The 22,548-nt window shown below is 41.7% G+C and overlaps 1 protein-coding gene across 1 annotated transcript in view; it reads right to left on the reverse strand.

The window, feature by feature from the left end:
- Nucleotides 1-22,548, reverse strand: part of TMEM132B (transmembrane protein 132B) — a 193,256-nt gene that overhangs the window by 71,999 nt on the left and 98,709 nt on the right. Inside the window, exon 4 of the mRNA XM_050714283.1 lies at nucleotides 107-293. Within this exon, the coding sequence (XP_050570240.1) occupies nucleotides 107-293 (187 nt within the window). The remainder of the gene's footprint in view (nucleotides 1-106; nucleotides 294-22,548) is intronic.

The following is a 22,548-nucleotide window of genomic DNA, read 5'->3' on the forward strand; positions in this document are numbered from 1 at the left end:
GCAGGTGCATAGGAAGTAGCACATAATAAAATGGTTCACATTCCCTTGAATACTAACGAGAATCAACGGAAACATTTAGCAAAAAGAAGCAGCAGCAGGTTCTTACCATCGCAAGAGGAACAATTCCAGCAAACATTGTTCGGCTGACAAAGATCTCAGAGACCACCAGTTCACTCAGGGAGTCATCTCGAGGGTATTCCACCTGCCAGGTAATTTGCTGGGCCCCTGCCAGGCTGCTAGCATTGTCAATCTCAAAGTCCATCTGCAGGATCTCATAGGAGGAGATGTTTGCTCTGGAAAAAAAAGAATGCCCATAAAAGAAACATCAGTAGGATGTTAATAACAAAATATATTTTGACTTCTCTTTCCTATTCAGCAGAAGGTTTACCATTGAATTCAACACTCAGACTTCAAGACACTGACAGAAACCTAAATCAAACCACACACTGGGCAATATACATAAAAGATAAGGTGACAGTACATCTTGTACATCTTTAAGTTTCCTGACATGGAGGCATCTCTCCCATTAAACTCAAGCATTCATTCTCTCTAATCATGATGAACCTACAAAATAAAACCCAAACCCTGGGAACTGCATGGCACAGATGTTGCTAAATTATTCAATATAACATTATTATAATGTTGTTGCTACAAATACTGATGCTCCAAAACAACAGAATACTTGACCACTCCTCATGCTGTATCAGAAATGAGCTTTTCTGGGGAAAAACAAGTCTTTCAAACGCAAACTTGTTTTTATCCCACTGAAAAAATGGATTTGCGGAAATTATACATGATGATAAATGTGGGGTTGAATGTCCTTATTTTCGATTCATGAAAGTATTCTTTGCATCAGTGATGCAGACTTGTAATTGTATGGTGATCATTATGTATTTCTCATCTGGGAATAGAAGTTTAAAGGTAAAGAAATTGATGTAAATGCACAGCATTCAGAGCTCTATTTAAAAATCAATTCTCCTTTTGTTAACAACAACACTTAGCTCTCTCCTCTGGTCCAACACATTGTAAATATTAATAATTAATCCTCAGGTTAGACAGACAGATATTCTTATCTTTGAGATACAGGTAAGAAAACAGACACCAAGGCTTAACCATCAGCAATCAACACATCCACAGCAGGGTCCTATTTATAAAATAGACATTTGTTCATCCGGTGCTTTACTTCCACAAAAATTAAGGTATTTTACAAAGCAACATACAAATTCCTGCCCCGATCCCACAGCCAGACGCCTGCAGTGCAGAGATCTGATGCAGCTTGCAAAGCCCAGAGGCAGGCTGGAAAGGCAGCTAACCTGACTGCTGACCCAACCATTTAATCATATTACATCGAAGAAAAAAACAATTTGATCAGTATTTCTGAAGTTTCAGGGTACAAGTTCATACAATAGGATAAAATTTGAACTTGCAGCATGCTAGCCACTCTTGAATGTGCTCTTACTAGGAACAAGAGAGAGCCGAGGGACGTGTCCTCCGCCTGCAGGCACTGAGCACCACCCGCTCGCTCTCCGTACTTTCACCCTCTGTCCTCTCCCTTGGGACATTTATTTTTGTGTCCTCAAACAGCGACTCCAAGAGCTGTGCTCAAAGAAAGTTTTAGTCTGCTGCTACAAAGCACAGACACTTAAATATTCTTTTCCTCTTCCCAATTGCACAGAGGCAGAAACTGTTTTTGCCATATGTTTTTGAACGCACATTGTAAAGAAAAAAAATCTGAACAAGAATTATTGATTTTCATGTTTTCTTCCTGACAACAAACAACACAAACATATGCTTCAATGCCTGGAGGATAAATACTTTCCATGCTAACAGAAGATAACATCCACCTTCAGGCAAAACCAGAAGCTGTAAAGGCATCTTTTGGGTGGCCAACCAGACAACCAGCAAAAGCCCTTTAAGAGGAATATCACTACAGAGGACTAGAGATGTAATTAAGCCTTTTCCTGTTAAAAAGCATAACCACTGTGGGCATCACGATTGAGCACTCAACTTCACAGTCTTCCACTTATCACTTCTGGCAGTTTGTTTTATCTAAATTACATAAAATGAATTTGCTCACAATGCAGAAATGAAATTTTGAGATGAGCTTTACGCTAACTATGGATGTGGATATTAGGCCTGTCAAGGTATGTTTGGATCTGCAGTTTAGGTTCAATCTGTTCAATCCAATAGTTGCCACTCACAAACACGCACGAATAGTTTCAAATTCTGAACCAAACCACTGATGGAGGGTTTGGCTTTGAATTCATCATTTAAACAGTGTGTCAGATAAGTCTGCACTGATAAATTAATTCCGTATGTCCCAGTGACTGGCTCTTCTTTCAGCTCAGTCCATCATGCTTTCAAATATGCCTTTCCTGTTTTTCCTTTTATACATCTCAAAAGTATCAGAAATAGTGGTTTTATACTTTTAAGAAAGTCCAGGACTCAGATCTCCCTAAGAAAAGTGTGCGTGTCTTGCCTATATAAGCAAACAGAAGTAACTGCTTGCGAGCAGCACGACTCGTGCCTACAAACATGCAAAGACCTTCACTGCATCCTTAGCACAGCAAGGAACCTTCACTCTATTGCTATACAAGAGAAAAGTTTCATTTAAAGACAGACATGGTTATGCACTCCTGGACTGGAAGTGAGCCGCTAAGCATCTAGAAAAGAGCAGCAACTCAGATACAGAAACCTTCCTGGGGTCTAACTAATGGTAACGTACAAATGAAAGCAAAGGTGACTGCCCGGGACAGGTGGTGCTCCTGGATCCAAGGAGAATTCTCGTCTCTGGAAGAACAGGGCTTGCCAAATGCTCTCTGCTTTGTCTCAGAAGCAAGCCACGTAGCATGCGATACTAACACATATTAAATAAGGATCCACCTTTCATTTGGAGTTGTGCTGAAAGCGCTGCATTTACTGTATCTAAGTAGCGTTCCCTTACAGAGTTTCTCCACTGAATGAACAGTTTTTAGCAAACAAGTACTCGACTTTCTGGACTCCTTTATTCACCAGCAGGTTTCCAGTTACCTTCAAAACAGCAAGTCAGTGGATTTTCTCAAAACTATGGTCTCCTTTTTTCCTCTTCAGGACAAAGCTTGGGCTTTCAAGCAATGCCAAGTGTTACAGTATCTGGGTCACAGAGAACCCCATGGACTAATCCACCCTCTTTGTTCAGAGTCTCTTCACTGAATACAGCTTGTAACGACCCCATGATGAAACGTGAAAAATGAATGTCTTTCTGGCTCAGACTAGAGCCTTTCAACTGGGTACTGCATCTCCTGCAGAGGCTTCTTTCCTAGCAGGCAGATTGGTACCAGATTTGTAATTCTTGCAATTTATTAACCATCCCTGTGAGAGACCACTGCCTTTTCCACTGAAATTGATGGAGGTTGCCAAAGTGAAAACAGAGATGAATTAAATCATAATCGAGACCTTAAGGGTTAGCGTTTACTTATGTGAGCTCCATTAGCTGGTAACTCCACATCACAATACCTGTATCTAAATTTCTCTCCTTGATATGCAGCATTGCACTGCAGACCTTTTTAAAAGGAGTTACTCCACCCTGCCATAGCAAATCTTCAGCTTTTCCTCGCTCTGATTTGTAGCTTCTGACCAACGTTGGTCTTTGTGGTCACTGTCATCTGTAAGTGCTTGGTGAAGACAAAATGCTACAAGTGGGAAAATCCACTCGCAGAGAAGATGATGACTGTAACTCATGCTGTTATCAGCCATTAAATCCCACTAAACCAAACTTTATCCTATAAAGATTTTTCAGCTTTTTCTTGAGACTTACTCCATTTTTCTCTTAAATAAGTTTGCACTATTGGGAAGAGCCTGATGGAATCTAAGGACTATAATTCACTTCTCCTTTTCACATCTTTCTTCTCTTTTTAGTTAAATATTTCTATTGTCCAGTGAAGTCTTTGCCCAGTTTAGAAGGATTTTGCCAAGCCCTAGCTAGAGTTTAGAGGAGCAATAAAAAATAAAAAGTCAAAATTACTTTTATAAAAAAAGATTATTTCCTGCAAGCACAAGGAAAAGACCTTATAATTTTAGGCAGCTGGCATGCTTGCTAATAAGTCCATTTCTATGGAAATGAGTTCATAACTATTAATTTTGCCTGCTCCTGATCTATTCTTGATGAGCCTTTCAAATTTAGAAAAGCGCTTCATGATTCTCTCAATTTGGTAATTACTAACTCCCTTTGATGAATCCAGCCCAGTGTTTCAGACATGAGACATTCATTAGACATTTTTCTTTCTGGTGAGAGGAGAAAAAGAAAGCATGGGCTTGGATTTATTTCCTCTCATGAGCTCCAGCAAGTAGACCTTCTTCCTCCTATTGCAATTTATAATCCTGTTTGTGTACTTTCACAACACTGCCTCTGCTGGTGCTTCAAGAACCTGAGATTTTTGCAGAATTTCTTGTTGTCAAGACTCAGATATGCTTAATGCGTACAAACCAGGTCCCCAGCAGCCTTTTCAAGCCTTATAACATATACAATCATCATTCTGTACACAGCAGACTTAGCGGGCACGGTTGTCAACCTGACCTCAAACACAACATTTTAGCACAGAATACACAGAATGCAAAGCCATGCCAAAGTAAAGCCTAACTGCAGCTCCAACCAGAATGCAAACAAGAGTTAACCAGGACAGGGAAATGTTGTTAAGCCCCAGAACTGGACCCTGTGCTAGATGTGCAGGCAGGTGGCTGTACGTGAGCAGAGCCCAACAGCCTTGCCCAGCTCGCCAGGTTGAACCTGAAGCGTTTCTTCTGGACGTGCCTTAAAGCCATAAAGGAACACGTGCTCCACCCAGAGGCAGAGCCTCTTTCAGTTAAAACCACCAAGATTCACACCATTGTTGGAGGCTAACTACTGTGTTACCTTGCTAAATCTATTCTGATTGATTTTTTTCCTGGATCTGCCTGTACATGCAAAAAGTAAGAAAAATATGGTTTTCGAATCTGAATCTAAAAAAAAGCCGTGTCAGATTTTGTTTCTCTACATTTATTACCTTATTAAGAATCAATACTGCATAGGTTCATCTTATAAAATTACAGATAAATGTGAGTGTCCACAGTAGTGCTAATGTTAGAGGTTTTACTAAGCACTAAAAAGTCACCCAGCATTGAAATATTAACAAATTAAATTTATTCCTATTTTTTGTCAAAGTGAAACATGAAATTATTGAATTAACTAATGGAATGATATACACTGATTGATGTTATGATGGCAGTGACAGTCTAAATAGTTAGTAGTTACCTTAAATAAACAAATGCCTATCATTAGCTATTAAGAAAGATTTACACTGCTAACCAAACTGAAGAGCCTGCCCTACATCATTTCAGAGAGAACAAAATACGCAGAAAGCCATGAATGAAGGAGGACGGCAGAGGCCACTCGCAGTGCAATCAGCTGGGTGTGCCCCGGCACACGGAGGGTTTGCGGGCTCCCGCTGCAGCCTCATCGACAATTTAGTTGATAGAAGTCAGAACCTTCTGCTAGTGCAGTTGGCTATTACAGGAAATCATGAGTTTCATTCATTCATAAAATAACATTTTCAGTAAATGGCAAACTGTTTATGAGGCACACAGCAGTGTAAACAAAACTCCTAAAAAACGAAGCAGACACTAGGTAATTGGAGATAACAAAATGTCTGGTATCACATTGCTTGCGAATCTTCTCAAGGTTAATAATGGTCAATTCTTACTCTCTCTGACAAATTGCCACCAAATTCAATGAGAACAGGATTATATAAGCAAGGTACATTAGTTTATAAAATGTTTCAGTAATCCAGGTCTCACTCCTTTGATCTCAAGAGGATTAATTTCATAAGCATGGTTTACTGAAGAGCAAACAGTTCCAACAGGAAGCTTTTCAACAACTGATAGGAAATGCTCAAGACCCTAATTTCCTGCCAAAGTCAAACGAAGCAGCAGATGTCCAGGACCTCTTGGGGAAAAGATCCAGATTAAAGGTCCTGACCTTCTTCCCCCTAAGGAAATTAAGATCCCAGCAGTCTGAGATGAAGGAAATGAGACTTAATACCTGCTAACAGAGCCGCATCCACTCTCCGAATTGCAAAGATTTGCATACTGGCAACCCGTGTACTTTGCTGAGTGCTGCTTTCCTAAATGTGGGCATCAGCTAACAGGAACTGGCAGCAGATAATGCCTTTAAATCCGGGATATTTTCTAGCAGCTACGACATCCTTAAGTACACATCTTATTTGAGAACAACTTACCGAAGTGAAACACTACATCTCGTGTTCCGTATGAAGTTTGACTTGGTGATGACAATGGATGTCAAGACCTACCAACCTAAGCCCTTCTCTCCCAGCACATTCCATTTTCATTATGCTGTAAGGACACATAGATGGATACAAGTAGCCTACTCACGCCACCCCCCCAGGGCCAGTTTGCTGACGAAGAGCCTCTCCTGAGCAGTGCTGGAGGTGAGCCTGGCTGGAGCCCAGTGCACACAGGTAGAGGCAGCCCTGTCAGGTGTTGCAGCATAGACGAACGTCCCTGGAAACCAGGGAAAACTCCACGTGTGTCCTGAGAATTTCTGCAAGCTTCTGCATCAGCAGGGATATGTTCAGATGACAGTGGTGCTACCGCTCACTGCATGGCCCCCAGAGGTGTTTGTTCTGCTGAGGGAACCCGCACAGTTGGGGGTGCGAGGCAGGGACAAATGCTAGAAAAAAGCCCTGGTCACTCTTCCTTCTTCCTCAGCTCCACACCCCAGAACAGAAGTGCAAGGCAGAAATCCCAAACACTGAACAAAGACTGGCTGGATGGCAGGTTGCCAGTACATTTGCAGGGATGGAAGAAGTTTGCTTGGTTTCTTCCTGTGATGCATCTCAAATTCACAGTTAAGAATGTGCTCTACTTTCTAGCAGAGAACTTTGATCTGTTGTCTAGTTTACTGCTCCCCAACCACAGGCTTTTTCAAAACACGTCTTGGTGCCTAATCTCGGTTTTCTTTCACTGCCGTAGGAACTCACACTCTTCACAGATGCATGGGCTGTGTACGTGGCTAAATAGAATAAACCCAAGCTGTTAAATCTGTTAAGAATGCATGTATTGACAGCAATTTTTAATAATCTAGGAAAAGACATAAAAAGAAGAAGAAATTTTTCTATGAAACACACCAGGTATTATTCATGTTATTTTTGCTTAGCCAACATCTTCCCGCAACTGAAAACAATAAATCTAGATAATGAGCAAACCTTTTAAGCTCTTCAGCTTCTTCCACTGCCAATTCACAACTGTGCTGCTCACTAACAACTTGCAATAACTTCCACTTTATTTGATTTTATCAACATCATCATGACAACCCTGGAGACAACTGAGACAATTGCTTCAATTATTTTTATTTGCTTCTACCCTTGTGACAGCGTACAGAAATTCTGCTGGTAAAAGAGTCCTTAGATACTATTTTAGCTAGCCTTTAACAAAATAGGACTTTTAGAACCAAATTCACTATGGATGTAATTGGTGCTGTCCATTGGTAACTACGCTGGGCATTGGGACTCCATTTGTTCCTTTGTCATGACTCTCCCCTTTTGAAACAGCATGTAAGCTTCTGGGGTTTAAAAATGCACTTTGATTGCACCGAATATTTTTTCTGACTACTATTTAGAACCTCTTTATTGCTGTGCTCTGTATTTCTTAAAATAAAGCTTCTCTGCCAGGAGAAAGCATCTTGCTGGGGAATATAACAAACACATCCAATAAGAAACAGGGGCCAGGGTTTAGCTGATGTTGGATGCAAATATAGAGGGAGCTATTTTTGTATAAAATAACAAATGATTTTTTGATGAAAGATTTATGCTGAATCCTAACCAGTTAATAAATACCACAGCCCAAATGGTGCTTAGAATTTTTCTTGAACTGTTCAGAAATCCTTACATATTTACATACCATGTGATACCATAATCACACGGTGTATTTTCACACTGCTGTGCAAGCAGCCGAAATACACCATAAAGCAATGATGGATTTTTAAACAACCAGTGACTAAAAAATTCAGTGATATAAGAACTTCTTTGCAATGCATAGCTTCCATACAAAGAACATCTCCCTTCAGAGACTCTCAAAAGACCTTTAAATGAATGAGAATACAACTTCAGGAGACACTTACTTTCACCATTACCTGCGCTGCAGCCGAATAACCCAGGACATGTATCTTCAGCCAAGCTGCACATTAACATCTGTGCAGCAAACATTTTGGTTCACCTCACATTAAACAGAATGAATGGGCCGGGTCACCCAGAGAATTGATGGTGGAGCCAGTGATTGATCCCAAAAGTTACTTGCTGGAAATCCACTGCAATGCAATGGGACTGACTCAGCCTGCCTATAATGCCGCCGCATAACAGCCAAAGAAACGTGTTTCCTGCAGGTAATTAAGCAGAAGAAAAAGGCCAATCTCTCACATAGCTCCCCCCCTATTCCTACCCTAGGTTATTGGTTACCAGCTCAGCATAGCTGAAGATGCTTCTTTCAGTCTTGTTCTTCTCCAGCCAACTACAACATGGAAGACATGAAAGAGTTTAATTTCTCTGTACATTCTTCCAAATTTGTTGTGGGTACCAGGAAGAGTGAGTCTGTGTGACAGCACCTGAGCTCATGTAGTTATGCAAGGCTCTTGGATGTTACATTTACAAACACATGCACAGGTTCCCCATTTTCCTACGAGAGAAGAGCTTGGATAAGTGACCTGAGTGAACCCTAACAACTAAAACCACACCTCCAACAAAAAGTTTCCTTGGCATTTTAAAAAGCTTACAATTTTTATTTGCCTGGCATTAGCAGTAATTGATCAGACTCATTTGTATACAGCAAATGCACCAGTAAAGAAAAATGCAATTAGACCTAGGAAAAAGTTACCAGCAACCCAGTTGCTGTTTTGATTTCAGAATTACAGCTGAGGCTGACAGCTGGATCTCCTTGGGGAGAAAAAATCAACCAGAGGGGATCTAAAGATGCAAACTCCTCAGGCACTGCATTTATGAATGAAAGGGAAGGGAAGACAGGATGCACTGTGGCACTAACAGACCTTATTCACTCAAGGATGCACGAAAACAGTGACAAATGGTGCTCTACTCCTGAGGATTTTAAAAGCCTAATGCGACACCTTGAACTTAATCCTCTGCTTAATGGGCAGAGGGTGTAAACGAGTAACAGAATGCCAAGCAGACACAGACACAGACACAGACACAGATTTCTAGGTTGGAAGAGACCTCAAGATCATCGAGTCCAACCTCCGACCTAACACTAAGTACTCCACTAAACCATATCACTAAGCTCTACATCTAAACGTCTTTTAAAGACCTCCAGGGATGGCGACTCCACCACCTCCCTGGGCAGCCCGTTCCAATGCTTAATAACCCTTTCGGTAAAGAAGTTCTTCCTAACATCCAACCTAAAACTCCCCTGGCGCAACTTTCGCCCATTCCCCCTCGTCCTGTCACCAGGCACGTGGGAGAACAGACCAACCCCCACCTCACTACAGCTTCCTTTAAGGTACCTATAGAGAGCGATAAGGTCGCCCCTGAGCCTCCTCTTCTCCAGGCTGAACAAGCCCAGCTCCCTCAGCCGCTCCTCGTAAGACTTGTTCTCCAGACCCCTCACCAGCTTGGTCGCCCTTCTCTGGACTCGCTCGAGCACGTCCATGTCCTTCCTGTAGCGAGGGGCCCAAAACTGAACACAGTACTCGAGGTGCGGCCTCACCAGAGCCGAGTACAGGGGGACAATCACCTCCCTAGACCTGCTGGCCACACTGTTGCTTATACAGGCCAGGATGCTGTTGGCCTTCTTGGCCACCTGAGCACACTGCTGGCTCATATTCAGCCGACTATCAACCAATACTCCCAGGTCCTTCTCGGCCAGGCAGCTTTCCAACCACTCATCTCCCAGCCTGTAGCTCTGCTTGGGGTTGTTGCGCCCCAGGTGCAGGACCCGGCACTTGGCCTTGTTGAACTTCATACAGTTGACCTCAGCCCATCGCTCCAGCCTATCCAGATCCTCCTGCAGAGCCTTCCTGCCCTCGTAGCAAGCAGGTAGCAAGGACAACGGAAAATTAAAGGGGTTTGTTCTGAAGTGTTCCAAGAGTGCACAGAACTCATGAATCTACTGTAGAAGCTACTACAATACCACCTGCACAAAATAAAGAACGAATCAAAATAGGAACATGAGCAAGAATTATTTTATTCCTCCTACATTCTGTTCAGATTTAAACAAGATTAAGCAGCTAATGAATTAGACCTAGCTATCTTTGAACCTAATGTGCTCTCAGATGGAGAGATAATGTGCAGGGTATCCCGTGGTTTATTCACGCTTCTGCTAAGAAATAAACAGCCATGACAACATCCTCAGAGAAGTTAAGGCAGGGATGAGTGTGGTCCATTAGCACAAACAGGACCTCCTCTCCCCCCACTTCCCTCAGAGGCCCGGTGTGCATAAGATTGTTTTATTTTATATTCTGATAATTATGTGAAAAAAGAGTGAAGCCTTTCCTCTCAGTATTGATACCCACTGAACAGACAGTAAAACTGTGGAACTGGCATATGAACATCAGTTTCCCATGTTTTAATTAATAAACAACATGAATTCATCCAGCTGAGCAAACAGAGGGTGGAGCGGGGTCTGCATTCAGTGTAAGAACAGAAAAGAGCCATCTACAATAACACTGTGTGCCTCCTCCCTTTGTTCGTTGAGATCAGCTTACAGTCCTGATGTTCACAACAAAACTACAAGCAAGAGAGAGAAACAAGTACACCACTCCATTAAAGCCTATTTTTATCCTAGAAATGAATCCAAATTTCTCTAAAAGTGCCAAGATCACTCCAAACGACAAAAAGCAGAGGGGCGAATTTAACATTTCTCTCCCTTTTAGAATCATTCCACAATTACTTCTAATGGCATGCAAGTAAGGTTAACACAATGGTCGCCACAAAACGTCTCTAGGTCACCTTCTCCGAGAGTAATCATTACTTTGTCACACTTGCAAGACAATGATTTCCCAACATGCGATGAATTCAAACGCAGTGACAGCTAATGGCATGCACTGGGGAGCTGCTGGGATATTGCTCAGAGCTAAGGTCATACCATGAATAAATGAGTCTGGCTGTGAGTGAGTAATAAGTGAGGTTAATTCATTTAGGCTCTGAAAAGGAATAATTAGAAATGGAAAGGGGAGAAGCGGTGTCCCATCCTGCCTTCCCCACTCCCCTGTTTATACCATAAAACGCCCCCCGGGACTTCGTTTCAAGGAATTTCCGCAGCAGCGAAGGCTGTAACAACCTGCAGATGGAGCAGGGCTGAGCTGCTCAGCGGTGTGAGGCAGAGCAGACTGTGGTGCCGTGGGGAGAGCTCCGCCACGGGTACCGCACGGAGGACGGCGCACATTTTTCAAACCAGGGAGTCTGAGCCAGGCATGACCTGAACAGAACAGTGACAAAAACAATGCCGGGGTGGACATGCGTGATGTTACACTGATTCCCCTATTACCCACTGAAATAAACACCCAGTTTGGGGATGGTTTTGCTTTTTCATTTTCCCTGCTACAATTAAAAATGTTACCTAAGCAAAAATACCAGCTGTCGTAAAGAACAAAGACTCAGATAAAAGGATTTCTGGTAGAAAGCAGGTTCCTGCATGCACTGCAAATCATGCTACACTATAGAAAATATCACAAGTCCTAGCACGCAGGGTTAATGCAAAGCAGAATTTACAAAATCATCGTTCTTTATTCCTCTCTTTTCTGAATCTTTTCAGGATTTCATAATCTCACCCTCGTCCTGCCCCCCCTCCCAATTCCCTTCCTCCCTGTACAAGGATATGCACAGCCCTGGAAAACTGTTTAGCTGAAATCCTTAGATTTGGTTGAGTCCTGGCATTCTCTGAGACAGCTGTATTTACGCCCATTGCTGGTGGGTAGTCATGCTGGAAGCAATTAGCTTTCACGCTTTTTCAATATCCCCTTTCAAGAACTTTGAGATCCCTCACTGCTGTTGATTTAGATGTAGAGAAGCACTGCAACATACAGAAATAAACAGAGCTCACCCGTATGCTGAGTTCCTTTAGCCTAATTCAAATGCAGCAACTTCAGCTCCCCACCATGTAATCCATCCCTCCACAAACAAATTCCCAGCCCATCAGTGAAAATGCTCAAAGGCCTTGAACACCAACACCACAACCCTCAAAGACAGCAGCTTCCAGCACTGCTGGGCCCACAAAGGGTTCGACCAGCCAGCAGCCATCTCGTTTGGACCGACAGGTTGCATTTGAGCATCTCCATGGATTTAACAACACTTTCAAGTGTGTCCTTTATGTTTACTAAGAGAAAGTCTGTCATTACTGGTCTACTTAAAAGAAAAAAAAAGAAATGGAAAGAAAAACATGGTATGATAAGACAGTAGCTAAACGTATACTGATTGCAGTAATTGCATCCATTCCTCTGTTGGAAAGTCTTGTATTGTATTTCTAATATGTGCTGATAAGTGCATTCACAACATGATTAACAGCCTCCAGACAAGAATGGCTATTATGTTTAACAGACTGATTAGCAAGTGACAGAGCTGCAAACTGTACTCCTAGCAAATTGGCTGCTTTTAAATTACAGCAGCTTCTTTATGGTTCCATTTTTAAAATGCAATGGTTTGTTACACATGTGCAATGTAATTCCTATCAGACAATAAGTAATAGAGGATACTGAGATTTTAACTTTTAATCTTCAGATCTCAATTAAAGCATTGCTCATTTTCTTTTTAATTACAGTGAAATCTGCACTATACACGGCACTCATTATGCAACCTCCTGTCTTAAATGTTTCTCACAAACTAGCCCCAAAAACAGGGACAGCAATTCTAGTTCACATCTTTTAGAAGTCCTGCATTACTTTAGCTACAGTTTTTGCTGGTCCTGTAAGCAGTCAAGACAGGATTTAATGGTATTTTTCCCAGCGTTTGATTAATTCCCTCTTCTTGCCGGTATGGGCATTTTCCCCCTGGACTTTCACAGGAGCCCCAGTGACCCTTGGAGCACAGCAAAGGGAAGAAGTGTAGGGCCTGTGCCACTGACAGCCCTGCTCACCTCCTGGAACAGAAATCAAAGCAGAGGTCTCAAACTGCCTTCAGTTCCGACTTGCCACTGCAGAAAGCTCGCCCCTGCTATAACCAGGACTGCTTATACCTCAAGTGAAATGAGCTCCTAATTAATTCCGTGTATTTCATAACAAGTAGGAATTAGGCACATAGTTCCTCGCAGTGCTTCTGAAAATCCTGCCATCAAATGTGTGATTCTGTTTTTGTTGATTGCTCTTATTTTTTATCACTGTAACATATGAGAGCACCAGTCTTGGATTTGGGCCCTCCGTGCATTTCTTACAAACACAACTATAAAGACGGTCCTGACCCTACAGAGCTTGCAGTCCACAAGACAGAGAGAGAAAAGAGGTACAACAATCTGCACCGATTTAAATTCATACAGATAGCCCAAACCCTTTAAGCATGAATTTATCTAGAGACTTTCAAGCTCAATGACATCATGTACTTCAAACCAGTTTATTTATAACATAAAGCTTAGTATAACTTGTAAGGAGATAGAATAAATCAATTTGCTCTATCACAGAACTTCATCAGATACAATACAGATGGCTCTGCTACCATGGTTAAAAATAACCCACACATTCTGAAATCAGCTCAAGGCATTTATCAAATTAGGAAACCGGTGGAGGAGGATGTTGTCTAGCTTGTATACAGTAATGGGAATAGCCACCCAGCAATTTGGTGCTTTTATTAATTTAATCTTGTGTGTTCATCATTTTATTCTAGACGGTCAACTGAACTGGGAGAATTCCGTTTCCCAAACCATTTATCTTTACTAAATAGCAGGACAGAACAAGTTGAGGTTGTTTACTGAATGTAGAAAAGAGGAGGGAAGAATCATCCAAAGGGCAACCTGATTGTAGAACAGAACATAAAATACTTCAGTAACAAAACCACTGTAAAGCAAGCCTGGCGTCCTGGCTGAGCAGTCCAACACTTCATGCTGGATGAAAAAGGAAGATGGGAATTGATAGATCCCAAGTGGTAAGCCCCACAGTAAATTAATTGTCAGGGAAATTGCACCATGGAAGTGGCCTTGTAGATGTATCCTCCTGCATGGTCCTCAGCCAGTCTGCTTGTGCTTCCCAGCTAATCTGGACCAGACAGGGAGACAGAGTGCAACAGCCCTGCAAACAATACTGTTTGAAGAATGAAATTCATTTGTTTCTCTGCTTTCATTGCTCTTGTTGTCAAATTCCACCCACAGAAGGAAATCAGCTGTTGGTGTTTGCTGAGAATTTATTCACTAAAGGATTTACAGCAAGGTTTTTGAAGGATCTCTGTCCGTCTCTTCTGCTAGAAAGAAAATCCTGATGTCCAGGAGTCTCTGGAGAGAGAGGACGTAAAGCCAACATGAACAGCATATACCCAAAGAGGAAGGGCCATTTGCTATGCTGGAAGGAAATTCCAGTTCCTGTTAACTCTGCAAAGTGAGGAGGCAGAGTTCATGCTGTGACCATTTTAAAAAACAAACAAGCAGACAAACTAAAAAAAAAAAAAAAAGGAATTATAAACTCCTGGGTCAGCCAGAGCTTTGACATCCACTGCTATGATTCTTCATCGTAATAAGGTACCTATAGAAGACCAAAAGCCTTTGTAATTCAAATAAAGCCAAATATCATCACAATAAAACCTTAAACAAACCTTATTAATAAACCTTATTAAACAGGGAAAACTCAAAGCAACTAGATCAAAGGGAAGAGAACTAAGGCGGCTCATACCCAGCTCTTCCCTCAGATCAGGTGTCAGTGCAGACTCCGCACCTGGTCCCAGCTAACCCACGCTTCCTGAGCGGCAGCAAGCCCTGGCCCGCCCCAGGCGGTCTCCAGGCAGATGCCTCCATAGAATCAGACTCACAGCATGGTTTGTGTTGGAAGGGACCTTAAAGACCACCCAGTTCCAACCCCCTGCCATGGGCAGGGATACCTCCCACTAGACCATGCTGCTCCAAACCCCATCCAACCTGGCTTTGATACTTCCATCTCGAGCTGGCTGCTCCCCAGTGCATCCCCACGCCTGCCACCAGTGACCCGCTCCCTGGCACAGCCCCTCTGCGTGGCCGCATCCCTGCTCATTGTTTTGAGCCCCATCTACTGGATTGTAACTACAGCCTCCCAGTTGAGTGTCCAGGTCCTTGCACAATCTCTTGTGGTCAGAACACCTACCAAAGTACGATGTGCTAGTTATTTGACCAAGAATTATCCAGATTACTCCCTAGAAACGTTTAATGCACAGGGCACAACCACCTAGAAGCTGGACTCAAGCCAGTGTGAGCTTAACAGCTGCTTTCAGTGGGCAGAAGATGAAGAACTATTTTCATTTAAATCTAATCCTTTTTCCTGAAGAGAACCATAAATTTTAAAAGATCAACATATAATAACTTCTGGCTGGAATATCAAGTTCAAAGTTTACTAATGCCTATACCAGATAAATTTAGAAAAAAAAAAAAGATACCATTAGAATTCATTAGATACACACTTAAGACTTATCACTTATTAAGATATATATTAGCTGCTTCTACTACTTCAGTTTATCAGCTGCACCATGCCCATATTTTGTTTTCAAAAGGATTACAACAGCACATCTAATTATATGAATGCTTCTGCAGGTTATAATTGAAAATGAGATCAGTTGATAAACTGCTTTGATGAGGATTCAAACACGTACTGGGAGCAGAATGTGACATCTATCCCTTCTGGTCTTGCTCCTTTGCAGTGGCCTTAGAAATGAACAGAAATTGCTTCTGTTCTGCTCTTGCTCATTTGAAGTTCACCTCTGTCCCCCCAAATACCCACTGCTCCTCACAGCATCCCTCTCCATGCTGCCTCCCCAGCCACACGCCTCCTTTCCCTTGTTGTTGCCATTTGGCAGTCCTCTGATGCCAAGCCCATGTTCCCTGTCCCTGCTCTGCCACCTCTTTGCTGCTCTGGGAGCACCAGGGCCCCTCGGGCTTTGGCCCCTTTGCCCCCCCCCCAACCTCATTTATCATCACATTACCAAACTGCAGCTTTCACTGACCATCATCCAGAGGATCCCAACTGCAGAAAAAGCAACACCAAGAAGCACGAACAGCTGCATAAGCTAACCAGGCTGAATGATCAAGTGTTCCTCAGTATTGTATCAGAATTCAGAGCAGTCTCTATCAGCTCACTTTCTAACAGTGATTTCAGACACAGCATCAAACAAATGCTGCGTCGGCTGCCATACCTTGACCACGAATACAGCGTGAATTATTATTAGCACTGATGCAATCAATATGGACAATAAAACATACCAAATTTTATGTTTCTTATCCTGCTTTACGATGCTGCTCACAGCACCCAAAACTTATACCATGGATCAAATTTAGCTTTTGACATAGACTGGGTCTGAAGAGCAGTAGTTTTGTTTTATTTACTTATTTATTTATTTAAATAAGTCCATTTTCAAAAAATACTTCTGAAAGACACGAAAAACCTTGAGGGCATTTTCCTCTGTTCATAAGCAGAATATGGAAACTGTGTTATGAGAGAAAAGTAACCTCTACCACATTTCCCACAAAGTGGTATTAAACAGCATTCTTAGGTTTCCAAGTTGTATTTGTCTTTAAATTGCTTTTAACACCAGAACATCAGGTTAATTAGTTTTATACAGTTTGACTGGAGGCATTGAAAGAGACATTATATACCTCTGCTTGTTTTAAAGAATAAAATAATTCCATATATGTATATTTTAGGGGGTGAAGCAATGACATTGTCTGCATAGGACTGCAGAACAATCAAGTCTGGCAGTCCTGATATACTGAAACATCGGAGGAGAGGGGAAGAATTTATAAAAAGAATGATTTAAGAAAGCAGGGGAAAATTCTTTTAAAGTAAAGAATCAGAGGAAAAAGAGAGTCTGGGACTTAAAAACAAACAAACAACAACAACAACAAAAACTAATACTTTCCAACACCCTTTTTTTTTTTTTTTTTTTTTTAACCAAACCCTTCTCCTTCAGAGCCCCAGCCCCTCAAACTAGTTTTCACCAGGGCACACACAAACAGAGCAGGATGTGGGAGGAAGGTGTCGATTATCACTATTAAACTTCTGTGTTTCATTTTCAGCTGAGCAAATGCAAAAGAAAAAGAAAATCCTTTAAAATCAGGAAGCAGATCTGAAGGCACTCTATATAGCTTTTTAAACCAACACTTGTGTTTTCATCAAACTTTCCTAATACTAGGTTGCTCTTAACATTTGGGAGTGATTGCAGGAGTTATTACTTTAATTTAATTTCAAATAAAGCAAAATTTTATTGGAAAGATAAAACGTGAGTGTTCCAAGGAGACCTACGAAGTAGAGTAAACAAGATAAAGGCACTTTTCCTTTTATACAGTACCCGATGTCACATTGGGTTTAAACTTCCCATTGCACTGGTCTGTACAAACTGCTTGCATTTGGCTTGTACAACTGAGAACAAAAAGATCTTTGTGGAACCAGCCTAAGCTTGAAGCTTCCTTTTCTCCGAGTACCCTACCCTCACTTCTTCTCTTTGTGTCCTAGAGTTTTTACTTCTCTATCACTTGCACTGAAACAAAGCATTTCCTGTGAGTGAAAAGCAGCATATTGTGAGTTGCCATGCTGGATTTGGTGGCATCTCTCCAAAGCACCCCTTCATTTCACTGAGAACAAGCCCCCTCCATCCTCTCTTTCAGAGAAAACTAAAATAAAATAAAGGGTCTGATGTGCCACACAAGTGACAAAATCTGTGCAGGACACAAGTGCTTCATCTCCAGGGCAGCCCTGGCATGAAGCGGAGATGCAAAGCCCCACAGCCCTGGCTACTGCCCAGCACCCGCCACAGAAGCAGAGGTGGTGCAGAACAGACAAATAATGCACTAAGGCAAGGAGCGTGTATTTATCCCCCCCCCCATTTCAAGTCATATTTACCAAGCATCCAAAGCCCGACTGGAAACCTGCTTCCAGAAATGAAAGAATCTCGATAGGAAAAAAATGGTAAGAAGATCAATCACACAAACATCTAGTGAAAAACCCAGCAGGCCACGATGTTTCTTTGGAGATCTGCAAACAGCCAAGAGATGACAATACTCTAATTAAAACAGCACGCTGCAAAATATATCCAAAAGGCTTTTCTTCCAATCCAGCCCCTGCTCAGATCCTAGGCACTGAAGAAAACATCAAGTTGCACTGGGAGTTGTTTCCATAAAGAAAATACAGATAATGAGGCATCCCTAAAACTCTCCTCTTTTAATTTAAATTTGAGAGGACCATGCGAACAAAAGGGATGGTGTCTGAGGCAACAGGACAGATGGTTCTGCTCCCAGAGTGATGCACAAAAACGAGGCTTATTACAAGCCTTTTATTTTACTCAGTTTTTTTTTTATTATTATTATTTACTCTTCTTTCTCTCTTCACTCATCTATTCATCTACCCACTGGAGTACTGAAAATTCAAGTTCTTGTTTTCTTGTTCTTCTGATTCATATTCAAATTCAAACACATATAAGCACACAGCACAGCTTTCGCTGTAAAAAGTTTGAAGAGTTTTGCTGTGGATTTGGGGCCTTTTTCTTTTTAAGTGTGTAACAAGCTTATTACAGAGGCTGAATCAGTACCTTCTAGATGAATACACAGGAAATGAGAGGAACATGGTAAGTGACACATTTCCCAGCCTGAACTTCCAGGAACATGTGGTATATCCTATTCTTTTGTAATGTGTTTATCTCATCAAGAAAACCACTTTTCCCCTCATTTTTGCATTCCCCGGGTGCTGAATGAAGTGGTTTTGCTTTTGATTACGGTAAACACATAAATAATCTCTTCAGAATGATTCCTGTGCTCTGGTCATGGTCTCAGTAGATGTTCCCACATCCTCAGCTGCCAAGAAAAAACAAGGCCACTTGCTTCAAAGGCCCGCAGGTACAGGAGACTTCCCACAAAGCGCAGTAATCAGATAAGGCCCAATGGCGTTCTCATTCTGAGACATACGCACACTCTCCTGCCTTTGTACTGAGTCCCCACTCAGTTACACCCTCTGAGAGCCCAGCTGTCCAACAAAGCAGGTCTCCCCCCTCGCGGCAGCCCCTGGACAGACGGACACGAGTCTTGCCCTGAGAGGCGTCCCACCTCAGGGGGAGATCCTAGGTCACAGCCCGCTGCCGTCCTGGAGAGCTCAAAGTGGCTCTTTGCTCAGGACCAGTATTTATAGGACTGCGAGACGGCTGCCTTTAGCCAGTATTTTTCCATGCTGGCCACAGCTCGGGTCAGGTAGCCCTGGCGTTGCCCACCAGCCGTACAGCGCCAGTGGCCACTGTTGTCCTAATTCTCTGCTTGCAGTGGGGACATCAGAGGACGTGCTGACACAGAAAGTAGAAGCCCCGTAACAGCCACACTGTGATACTCCACATAAATTTAGAATGAAAGTGAATTATATCCAACAGAGCACCCAAGAAAAGTTTAGGGAGACAGAGCACACTCAATCACACAGGAACTAATAGCAATGTCTCCGTAAAGAATACCAGAGACCTACAGATATCAAAAGCAGTCAAGAGGGGCATCATTTTCTTCTTTATAAGAAAGTTGTCCTTGATCCACCTGGATCATTGCTCCCGTTCTGGAACAGCTGAGCAATTGCTACCAACTGAGCCATCAGTACTACAATCAGTAGCATAATGATAGTTTTTCTCCCATATATAACATATTTCTTTCCCACAACTTTCCTTCTGGTCTTTAACCTTGGAAAAAAATATATGATTTGTAATAATAAAAATGGATTTCAAGTGAGTAGTCCTTACAATCACCGTAATAAATTTACGGAAAATACATTTAATTATTAGCACAGCAATCTGGAAAGTGTTTTGTTATAATTAAAAGGATAATTACCTTTCTCTACTTTAACAAACTCATGAATTAATAATTTAGGATGGCTTTGCCAGAGTAAATTTATTTGCCTATATTACAAATAACACACTCTCGTGGTATTTTCTCTTTACCTCATCATATCTTCTACATGTATCTTTACATCAAGTTGTAATTTTCATTCAGGGGACAAGAACGTTTATATGCTCTCATTTCACTCAGCTAGATGCATTCCTATCACATGGCCAGCCCACGGGTCACCCACTACCCATACTGAAGTGAGTATCTGTAGATCCAAACCCATAAGCTTGTCTTGCTTGAGCAAAAAGACTGCTTCAACAAGCACAGGAGCAGCAGTCCAGAAATCTCTAGCTGAGGTTTAGTCCTTACTACATGCGTAACAGCACCACACAGAGCAAATGTGGTCAGAGCGAGACAAAACGTACACAGGGCAAGTCATGTTTCGGGCTGAAAAGCACAATTGCCGCAGCACATTTTGCAGGTGCCTGGATCTTACTCTGTTACAGTGAAGAAAAACAAAATCAAGGAAAAAGCCCTTTTTTGTTGCTGTTTTAAAAGACTGCCTATGCTTTCAAAATCAAAAATTTCTATCTTTGAACTATATTTCGATTTAATTTCAATTTAATTGGAAGTTGAAAAATTTGAAACTATGGCCTATTTGGGCCTTGACTCTCAAAATTGATTCATTGTGACTTCCTGTCGACTTGCTGCCATTTTTAATACTGGTTTTGGAATTGCTGCCAGCAAACCAAAGCAACAGTTTCCCCACAGTCCCGGGAGATAGCGCTGCCATTCACCCACAAGCAGATGGGAAGAGATGGGCAAGACAGAACAACTTGTGCACATCGAGTAAGACCCCACGCCACATTTGCACAACCTTTCGTATCCACAGGACAGCTTCTCACCATACATATGGCCCATGCAACACGTGCACAAGAGATTCACATATTCTGGGTGTGAAAAGCTTTTTACGAGGGTTTTATTCAAAGCCACAACGAGCAATGGCCATGAACGTACCTACTCATTATTAGTACTGTATGCAGGAAGAAAACTCACAGTACCTCACGTGCACACACATCTACAGACTACATTTAGGAAAGCTACTTGGGAAATTTCAAATGTCAAGTAATGCGCTTAAACCACAAACAGCCTGTGGACAACTCAAAACAAGCAAAAGCAAAACAAAGCATCTACTACAACTTGTACATCCAGCTCAAGAAATTACATTGAATAACTCACTGTTATGTTTTGGTCTGTCACCTGTTATGATACAGCACAGAGCAAAAATCCTTGCTGAAGAATAAATGTATCCTCTTTAGAGTTCCATTCAGCAATGATCTTACAAGGTTTGCAGGTATAGGTCACTGATGAAATACAGACCATGAGGCCCGTTGCTTGAAATATAGATCTCTATAAAGAGTCTTATAAAACAGGTACTGTCTGGAAAACTGCCATAATCTTTTTAAATAGAAAAAGCAGACACATGCCTGTTACTCAGTTGAAATAACGATGCCTCTGAACACTGTAAAGGAGGACAAATTAAAATTATAAGAAAATCTTAACTGTAAATATGTTTAGTATGAAATTATTTAGAATATTCTTAATAAGATCCTTAATAAGTTGCATAAACAGCTCAGTTTATGAACTCAGTTTTAAATAACAGTTTCAATTTCTGGAAAAAAAAAAAAGAGAGAGAGAGAGAGAGAGACTGGTGTTAGACCAGTAATATATTTTAGCATGACTCTATAAAAAGTATAATATTAAATATATAACGTTGAATGGGGAGTAAATGCAAACAAAAAAATAAGAAAAAGCACCTAAGGAGATGGTTAAGTGTAGGCACTGAACAACCATCTACACAGACAAAATTAAAAATTAAGCAATATATCTCAGATCTGTGTAAAATATGCTACAATAAAGCGAGATCCAGTAAGATCCAACTCAGATATTTCCTGACACTGGGCTGCGTAATAGTGCTCTCCTCGGTGGGTTCACTGGTGTCTAACAAGCAGTGAGATGATGCTGTGGCTTTTTTTGTCAGAAGGAGCCTTAATGCAGACTCTCTTGTTTATATAGCAGGTTTTATCTCATGAAATTTACAGCAGTTTGGTTATCTGCGCAAACTCTACCTCTCTCAAATTAGGTTGAAAGCAGGACACACCTCTCCACTCCATCTCTTTAGGAAAGCATGCTAAAAACGAGCCAAAAGATGTAGATAATACAAAGGATGAAACATGATTTTCCAGTAGATTACGTCCGCAAAAAAGCTGGTGCGAAGGTTGCACCACAAATGGGAAATGTTTCACAGTGCAGGACTGTAACAACCCCTCTCTAGGTAACACGCAGTCGAGGCCTCAAGGAGCATGTTTCATTTTCTACTGGGAATGTCACTGGTACAAGCCAGGCCAACCTACGAAAATGAAGTTGACTATTAAAGGGACTTGCACGGGAGCAAATTAAAGAATGAAGTACAGCTGAACAGAGAGCTGGGAACTTATCAGTACTTGATGTGTATTTACAAAAAGAGAAATGACTTGGTGCTAGACTGCACAATTTGCTCATGCTTGC

The sequence above is a fragment of the Cygnus atratus genome, chromosome 17 (genome assembly GCF_013377495.2).
Source record: "Cygnus atratus isolate AKBS03 ecotype Queensland, Australia chromosome 17, CAtr_DNAZoo_HiC_assembly, whole genome shotgun sequence".
Taxonomy (NCBI): domain Eukaryota; kingdom Metazoa; phylum Chordata; class Aves; order Anseriformes; family Anatidae; genus Cygnus; species Cygnus atratus.